At 53.4% G+C, this 8,754-nt stretch overlaps 1 protein-coding gene and 1 long non-coding RNA gene across 2 annotated transcripts; one reads left to right on the forward strand and one right to left on the reverse strand.

The window, feature by feature from the left end:
* The first annotated feature begins 430 nt into the window (after positions 1–430).
* Positions 431–2,254, forward strand: LOC131516968 (uncharacterized). Its single transcript, XR_009264305.1, has 2 exons — positions 431–1,530; positions 1,764–2,254. It is a non-coding gene; the product is annotated as an uncharacterized LOC131516968 (long non-coding RNA).
* Positions 2,255–2,549: 295 nt separating this feature from the next.
* Positions 2,550–8,721, reverse strand: SLC22A17 (solute carrier family 22 member 17). Its single transcript, XM_058738537.1, has 10 exons — positions 8,614–8,721; positions 7,937–8,443; positions 7,741–7,844; positions 5,450–5,604; positions 4,691–4,856; positions 4,356–4,501; positions 4,087–4,192; positions 3,710–3,927; positions 3,307–3,418; positions 2,550–3,189 (listed from the first exon to the last, which is right to left on the reverse strand). The coding sequence occupies exons 2-10, from the start codon at positions 8,342–8,344 to the stop codon at positions 2,901–2,903; spliced, it is 1,704 nt and encodes a 567-aa protein (XP_058594520.1). The 5' UTR covers positions 8,345–8,443; positions 8,614–8,721; the 3' UTR covers positions 2,550–2,900.
* Between the last annotated feature and the right edge of the window lie 33 nt (positions 8,722–8,754).

Here is an 8,754-nt window from a genome sequence, read left to right on the forward strand (position 1 = left end):
TTGGTGAATTTTAGAGCAAGATGCCAGTTGTGTTAGTTATACATGCTGACCCTTTTCACCTAGATTATGAATTTCTTAGGAGTGAAGGACTATGTTTTCCCCTGTGCTTCACTGATACTTCTTGAATGCTTTCATTTTCGTTGTCTCTACCTTTTTGGTTGAAGTCAGAGAATCTGGTTCTCTTTCAACTACCCTCCTACAGGAGCTGCTCGAACTTCCTGAGTGTTTTTTACTTTTTTTTCCCTGCCCTTCTTCCAGCAGTGTACAAAGACTGGATTTGCTGGAATGCCCCGTTGATACCATTCCTCACAATATGTACTGGATGATGTCATTAGTGTACGAATAACTCCTTGTACTTCCAAAAAGTACAGAACTTTCTTACCTACCGTCAGGTTGGTTTTCACCGAATCACTGGAGACAGTAGTTTATCATTGGGGCTACCCAGAACTAAAAAGTGAACATTGGAATCAGTTACATTGTTCACAGACATTGTTCTACAGAATGTGGGGTACACAGTACATAACTGTGAAGGAACTAGTGGAGTTGAAAGAGCAGCCAGAAGGCCGGGTTTTGAGTCCTGGCTCTGCCATCTAATGGCAGATCCTTCCATTTCTCTCATTTCCATGTCCTCAGTAGTTAAATAGGATAAAAATAACAAAACCAATTTCAGAGGGCTGTGAAGATTAAATGAGAAGGGTTCTTATGAGTTCTCCAGTAATGCAATTAGTATGGAGACCCCAGCAGCATGGCTTAGTTCACAGAGCTTTGGGCCTCAGATTTGGATTGGCAGAGAGGAAGGAGATAGGACCCTGGGTGCTGCAGGAATGTGTGGAGAACGGGTCTCCCTTCTCTGGAAGAGACTGGCCTCAACACTTCAGTTTCCCCAAGAATCTTTTCCAGGACTGCCTCACCCATTTCCTACCTCCAGGCCTTTGCTGTCCCTATATCCTTCGGGTTGAAAGCACTGTACTTTTCTCCTAAGCCTTTGCGTGAGGGTTTCCTGACTCTGAGTGAAGTCTCACCTGCTTCAGGATGCAGCTGTCTAGTGCCCCAAACCACTGGTCTCTCTCCTCATTACTATTCCTAGTATTAGATGGATTTTAAGGTCCCTGAAGGATGGCCTATGCCCTAAATATCCAGGATGGTAACTGGTTCGTAAGTTGGGCACAGGAAACATTTGCTGAAAGAATGAACTAACAATAACTTTTTCAATGTCTATCATGTGTCAGGCTTTTGTGTTTTTAAATTGAGAAAGACAGCGTTCTTGCCCTCAAGGAGCTTACCATCTAGTGGTAAATCAGTTTAAGAGACATGTATAAATACATTATCTTGTTTAATCTCACAGCAACTCTTGAAGGAAGCTGGACGTTAAGAGATTTGCCCAAAGTGGTCAAGCCAGGCCAGGGCTAGTCTGAGAGGCAGGTCCTGGCACTGATGTGGAAGACCTATTCACCTACTGCCAACTCCTGGGGTGCCTTGAGACTCCTTGCTTCCAAGGGTAATGCCTAAAGATCGGAAGGGGTTAGAAAGGTGGCCATAGGGGCGCCTGGGTGGCGCAGTCGGTTAAGCGTCCGACTTCAGCCAGGTCATGATCTCGCGGTCCGGGAGTTCGAGCCCCGCGTCAGGCTCTGGGCTGATGGCTCGGAGCCTGGAGCCTGTTTCCGATTCTGTGTCTCCCTCTCTCTCTGCCCCTCCCCCGTTCATGCTCTGTCTCTCTCTGTCCCAAAAATAAATAAAAAAAAAAAAAAAAAAAAAAAAGAAAGGTGGCCATAGTGTGCATCAGTGAAGAGCTCCAGCTCCAGGATCTAATTATGTCCCAGCTCTGTCACTCATTAGCTTTGTAACCTTGAGCAGGTTACTGAGTCTCTCTGAGCATCAGTTTTCTTATCTGTAAAAGAAGAATACTATAGTGGGCATCCATTGTTTTTACCTGCACAACATCCTGTCCTACTTCTGCTAACAACACACAGTTGCTGCCTTCTGTCTCCCCAGTTGTCAGTAATATGGGTGGGGGTGCAGCCATGTTAACTCAAGTTAGCCAGTCATTTGCTCTCTGGAAATGACTCTTAAGTGGAATGACCCAAAGATGGAATCCCAGTGGAGGTCATTCATCCAGGTGAAGTCATACTTCCCAGACTAGGGGGCCTGTCTGGTTCCTGACCTTTCATGACTAGTTCCGCCTCTTCTGTGAGCTCCCTAACGCAACCTGCCCCACCAAATCCCTCTAGTAAATTCCCATTTTCGTTTAAGTTTATTATGGTCAGTTTTCATTGCTTGCAACAACAAAAACTTTTAATTGACCCAACACCTACCTTGCAGTGTTGGAAGGGACTAAATGATTAAGTGAAGTTTGTAAAGTGCCTAGTCCAGTCTTTAGCTGCATAGCAAGCCATCAGTAAAGGGTGGTGGCTGTCTGTAAAGTAACATGGGGTGGGGGGGAGGAGGGAAGGCCCAGGGGAAGGGGGAAGGGAGATTGTTGCTGATTTTGGTTCCACTAAGAGAAACCTTCCCCGAAGAGACAGTACAACAGAAGGGAGGGAAGTCCAGGCTATGATATGCTCATTTATTCAAAATGTCTTTATTGAAACAGAATGATAGAGCAAGAAAGAACGAGGTCTGGGAGGATGTCTTTGGGCACAGGATGGAGCCCAGACCTAGTGGTTACACTGTGGAGCTCGCTCCCTGTCCCCTGACTCTTGCCAAGGAAGTGAACACAAAGCAGCAGGGAGGAGATGGGGGTGGGGACAGCCCTCTGAGCTCTCCTCGATGGCTGGCATGAGGTGCCTCTGAGCCTTCTGGACAGCCCTGCCTTCCTCACTCAGTCCTCCCAATCAGTTCGCCAGGGCCTTATACCATATTTCCGTACAAGCCAGCCTCCTGCCAGGGTGCTCAGAGGCCACTCAGAGGGCAGGGTTGGGGGTGGCAAGCAGTGGGACATGGTCACAGCGGTTAGGGGGTGGCTGCCGCAGCAGGGAAGGCCGGCGGCACAGCTCCCCATCCCGCAGCACTTCGGGCAGGAGTTTGCGCTTGGTCTCCGGCAGAAGCATGATGCTGAGGATGCAGAGGAGGGCACAGGCCGCCAGCACCACATGCTGCAGGAAGGCTCCGTGACCCATGTGGAGGCGCTGGGCTGGGCCACTCAGCCCTCCAAGAGCTCCCAGTGCCATGATCAGGCCCAGGCCTCGGCCCCTGGGGGAGATGGAGGAGGCACTCAGCCTCTAACCATGGGCCTCACCCCAACCCTTCTCCAGCACTTTCCCCTCCCTCCCTCAGGCCCTTCCTCAGCCCCAGCAACACTGTGCTCACCGGACAGTGGTAGGAATGACTTCAGCAGCGAGGAGGGTACTGAGGATGCCAGCAGCTTGGGAGGAGAAGAGGCCAAGGACAGAGAAGGTGGTGATGGCAGCCTCATTCAGATCTGGAGGGCCAAGAGGGAGGATGTGAATGGAAGTGAGGAGATCACGCATGGCCTAGTCCCTGGCTTCATCCCTTGGTTCTCTGATCCCATGGCTCTAGCCAGGTGGGCTCTCTGGGCATCCACTAATCGACTAGGGAGAACAGACAGGGTTGTGTGGTCTGGTGGGGAGGATTGTAGAAGATCTGGGCAGGGTCTGGTCTGGACTTGGGAGGTAGTGGCTGAGCCTGCCTGAGGCACCTCTGCTGGGGTTCCTTTGCTCAGCCCACACTGTGGGGAAGGGAAGATGCTCACAATCCCACAGGCCCAGCAGGACCAGGGACGCAATGCCAGTGAGGGTCATTGAGAGTAGCAGGATGCCCCGGCGGCCAAATCGGTCCACGGTAACCCCCAGGAAGACACAAGCCAGGGCTGCTGTGCCACTGGCCAGCAGAGAGCACAGGTAGAAGTCCGATGGGCTCCCTCCTCCTCCCACAGGCTGGTAGCAGTGGCGAATGGCATGGGCAATAAAGCTGTGAGAAGGGGGACAAAGCAAACAGCAGTATCTGAATCCCCATCCACAGACTTCCACCACCCTGGCTGCCCTTGGCAGGGGTCCTCAGGCCTTCCCCACCCAGCCAGCCCCCATTCCAGCTACTGGCCTGGCCCTTGGCTCAGACACCCAGGCTCACTTGGTGAAGCCCAGGATAAGCAGATTTTTCCAGATGTTGCGGTAGTTGAGGAGGGAGGCGAAGGAAAAGGAGGATGTTGCAGGGAGAGGGCAGGTGTTCTCCAGGTCTTTGGGAAAGAGAGAGGAGCTGTCTGTTAGAAGAAACAGCTGAACCCCAGGGTCCTCCACATGGGTGGTGGGGACCCTGAGAGGTGGCACAGCTGTAACCATGGAGAGGGCACTGTCATGTGTACATGTGAAGCATCACCTGTAGGGACCCCTGTCTCTTACCCTGCAGGGCCTCCTGGGCCTCCTCTCCCAGCATCTGCCCATGGGGCCGGTTCCGCTCAGCCAGGATCCTCAGCACGGATTGCGCCTCCTCAATCTGTCGCTTCACTATTAGCCACCTCGCAGACTCCAGAAACAAACCAGGCCAGCTAGGGGTGGGGGTGGGGGTGCACTCTGAGGTCTCCTGATCCAGGGGTGGGAAACTCCCACCTCTGAAGGGCTAGGGCTGGGGCAGGCCTGGACAAAGGGCAGTGGAGAAGAGGAAAGGTCTCCAGGCTAGAGCCAGGCTGGAGATAGAGGTGGAAATGGCCAGACAACAGGTGGAGGATGATACTAACCCATAAAACAGGAAGAGGATGCAGGGAGCGGTGATCATTCGCTGAAGAAATCGCCAGTCCTTAGAGACAAGGGCCAGGCCCAGGAACAGGAAGTGCCCCCCCACCCCCACCAACTCCCCTGCCAGGGCCACCCGAAGCCTCTGGGTTGGGTCGCACAGTTCCAGGCCTAGAGATACAGCAGGGACAGGGAGGAGACGCCAGGGAGGAAGGAGGCATGGGAGAGAGGAGAAGAAAGGGAGGGAGGACAGAGAGCAAAGTCAGACCCAGAGTGGAAGCTGTAGTCATCACCTCCCACAGACTAACCTCTGAGTGGCAAAGAGTGGAGAGACTGTTCAGTCCTCTCTCCTCTCCTCAAACTTGGGAGGGCTCAAGGGTCAGAGTCCCTGGTGGGTTCAGCATTCCCAGTTTACAGGGCCTTTCACATCAGGCCTCTTATTTGACCTTCATATCAACCCTTGTTCAAGGACATACAGCTAGTCAGGATTTCATTTTTAAATAAAGCTCCATTCCCTGACAGCAGTAAGTCAAGGGCAAGGAAGGCCTTAAAGATTGGAGGGCTGGCGGGGAGGGGTGTGGAGAAAAGCAAAGTCCCTGGATCCTTCAAAGGCTGGGGTAGAAAGGCAGCTGAGATCCTGGACAGCTGAAACTGGGGACTGAAAAGGGAGTGAGGGGATCCTAGGGGGCAGTGGGAACAGCCTGGGAATGCAGACAGGCAGGCATGAGTCCCAAGGGAAGGACATCTGGGAAGTTGCCACTCACGCATTAGGTAGACACCAAGGTCAACTCCGGCAAGCAGAAAGCCCAGGAGGAATCGGAGGGCCATGACACCTGTGGAGGAGCCTGCGGCAGCCCCTCCCACTCCACAGGGGCCCACCAACCCCAAGGTCAGCAGCACAATCCCTCGACGGCCAAACCTGGAAAGTGGGGAGGGCCTCTGGTCACCCAGACTCCCTGGGAGAGGAGTTGCTGGGTGGAGCCCAGCTGCCCCCTTCAAACTTGGAGGTATGAGGACTGGGGTAAAAAGTTGGACTGAGGCTAGAGAAGATGGGAAGGGAAGGGGACCATGGATAAGTGATGTCTGGCCACTGGCCACTGGGATGTAATTATGGTTCTGCAGGGGTGGGACCATGGACTCTTGTGGATGGGGCTATTGGTCAGAGATGTGAGCATGGAAGTGAGACCAACCATTAGAGGGGACAGGATATTGTTTAAGAGACTTATAACCATTGATTTCTGGGGATAGATTGGTTAGTGGGGATAGAGCTTGTCTTGCTCATACTGGTCAGGTCAGTGGGGATAAAGCTTGTGCTCATACTTGTCAGAGGAGATGAAGTCACTGATATACGGGGTTGGGACTATAGATCTCTGAAGGTGGGGCCATTGGCTACTTATGCATGGGGATAGTATTAGTGAAATGTAGCTATTGATCTTAGGGGACTGATTGATTTGGGGGGATATGGCCATTGTTCTATGGGCTGTTTCATGGGTCAATTAACCCATAATGATGGTCAGTGGGGATAGGGTCCTTTGCCAGAAGATCCACTGATCCATGGGAATGGAACTATTTATTAATACATGGGGTAAAAGTATTGATCAATGGGGATGATCATTAACCTTTGAAGATTGGACAAATGATCTTTGGGGATGGAGTGGGAACATTAGTCCTTGGGTGGATGGGGCTATTGGTCAGTGGGGATGAACCTATGGGGATATGAATTCATGGGGATAATCCGTAAGCAGCGGGGAGTCACAGACCAGAGAAGCTGAGACTATTGGTCAGTGGTGATGGTCACTGAGTATGAGTCAGTGGAGGACAGGACTACTGATCCTTGGCAGGCTGGGCTATTGATCTTTGGGGATAAGACCACTGATCTATGGGGATGAAGATAGGGGTCACTGATCATTGGGAAGGGGGACTGATCTCTGAGAGTGAAACTACTGACCCACACAATGGGGCCATTTTTCCATGGGGATGGGCTTATTGGTTAATGAGGCTAAGGGTACCGAATTTAGGAGACTGAATTATTGGAACTTGGGGATGAGGGTATTATTCCATAGGAATGATGCTATTGGTCTATGGGAATGAGGCCACTGATGCATGAGAATGGGCTGTTGACCTGTGGGTATGTGACTATTAGGCAGTGAGGATAGGTATTGATTTTAGGGATTATTGACTGTTGGGTTGTCTTTGATCCGTGGAAGTTGAGCTATTAACCCATTTGGATGGGACTGTATATGGGTGGAGATGAGTCTAATAATCTATGAGGATGATCACGGAGATGCAATACTTGGTCAGTGGTGATGGTGTCAAGAATTAGAGGAATTGGGAGTTTTGATCCCTGGGAAAAGCTATTGGTTGGTGGGGATAGGCTGTTGACTTTTGAGATAAGGCCACTGATTCATGCAAATTGGGCTTTTGATCTGGAGGATCTAAGAGCACTGAAGACCCATGAGGATGGGACTACTAATCTCTGGGGGAGGGGGTGCTATTGTGGTCATTGATCTATGGGGTTTGGACAACTGACCCATAAGAGTGGAGTCATTTGTTTGTAGAATTGAACTATACAGGTCAGTGGGATTGTGGCTGTTGATATTTAGGAATTAATGTAATGATCTACAGGAATAAGGCCCTTGAGATGGAATCCATCATGTGGATGGGGCTATTAGTGGGGATGGGTCTGTGAAGATGGAGAGGGAGGTGGTTAGTGATGACAGGCACAATAGAGGAGGAGCTAGGACTTTTGATCTGTGGAGATAGTTTTTGATCAGTGGGGATGGGGCTATTGTCTTTGGAGATAAGCCACTGATCCAAGGATATGGGGATGGGGAATATGTGGTAGTGTCCCCTTGTGCAGAAGAGGTATGGAAGGAGTATTTCTTGATGGGGAGTGAAGTTGAGACAGGGATGGGCTGCATATCATTGAACATAAGTCCAGAAGACTGTAGAGTCCAGCGGATCCTCTTCGACCTCTTGGAAAGGCCACTTGCCTGGGCTAGCCACCCTAGCACCCCCTCCTCTCTACTTGCCCCATCCCCACGGCAGCCCTCACCTGTCCGCCGGGTAGCCCAGGAACAGGTAGCCAGAGGCAAAGCCCAAGATGAAGAGGATCTGCTCCAGGATCACCTGCCAGCCCAGGTCACACACTAGATCCCACTGGGGATGTGAGAGGGATACAGGGGGTGTGAGGCCCTTTGCTCCTCGCTTTCGGCCCGCCCCCAGACCCGCGGCCCAGCAGGCTGCCTCACCTGGCCAATGGCGTTGGTGGTGAGCACCGGCAGACCGTTATAGTCCCAGTCCTTGAGACAATGGTTGAAGTCCGGCGGGGCAAAGCCGCTGCACGAGGGGTCCGTACTGGTGGCGACGCGGCTGGCGGCGCTGGCTGCTAGGGCCGCGCTGGCGACGCTGACGCCGCTGGCGTTGGGGGGCTGCTCCCAGCCGGAGGCGTTGGGGGCGAAGCCTCCGTAGTGGCAGTGCAGTGGGGGCGCCAGGGTGAAGATGGGGTCCGAGGCCATGCCCAGCGCCACGAAGAGCACGGGCAGGCAGCAGAGGCCGAGCTGCAGCTGCTGGCCGCCGCCCAGCGCCCCCACCTGGGCGAGCAGCGCTTCAAAGCTGAGGGGGCCGGGGGGCACGGCCAGCGACAGGCTGCTGCCCATTCCGTCGCCGCCCGCGTCGCCCTCCCCCTCCCGCTCCCTTTCGCGCTCCCGCTCACCCTGCAGCTGCTCCGTGGGCACCGCATCTCCGAGGGTCCCGACCTGCTGGGGGGTGGGGGGAGAAGGGTGAAGCGGAGAAAGCCGCAGAGCAAGGGAGGAGAGCCGGCGCGAGGAAGGCGGTCAGGGGCCGGGAGTGCGCGGGAGGAAAATGCCAGGCTTTTGGCGCGGGTGCGGGGGGATGATGGCGTAGCCCCGGGGGCGCGGGCACTTACTCCGTTGGGGCTGGGAGTGATCTCTACAGTGCTGTCGATTTTGCTGCCGCCCCCGCCATTGGGCTCGGGGGTCCCGGTGGCCACCCGGGGAGCCAGCTTGCCGACCGCGGAGGCCCTGTCGGCCCGCACCAAAAGGATGCG

Source organism: Neofelis nebulosa, chromosome 7 (assembly GCF_028018385.1).
Source record: "Neofelis nebulosa isolate mNeoNeb1 chromosome 7, mNeoNeb1.pri, whole genome shotgun sequence".
In the NCBI taxonomy this organism is placed as follows: domain Eukaryota; kingdom Metazoa; phylum Chordata; class Mammalia; order Carnivora; family Felidae; genus Neofelis; species Neofelis nebulosa.

Bases quoted from the DNA above. Each gene is read 5' to 3' on its own strand.
- SLC22A17 (XM_058738537.1), bottom strand. From the start codon at position 8,344: ATGGGCAGCAGCCTGTCGCTGGCCGTGCCCCCCGGCCCCCTCAGCTTT. The intron at 5,605-7,740 runs GTGAGGGCTGCC...CCCACTTTCCAG, and splicing joins CTGGGCTACCCGGCGGACAG to GTTTGGCCGTCGAGGGATTG. The intron at 4,857-5,449 runs GTGAGTGGCAAC...CTGTATCTCTAG, and splicing joins CCTTGGTGTCTACCTAATGC to GCCTGGAACTGTGCGACCCA.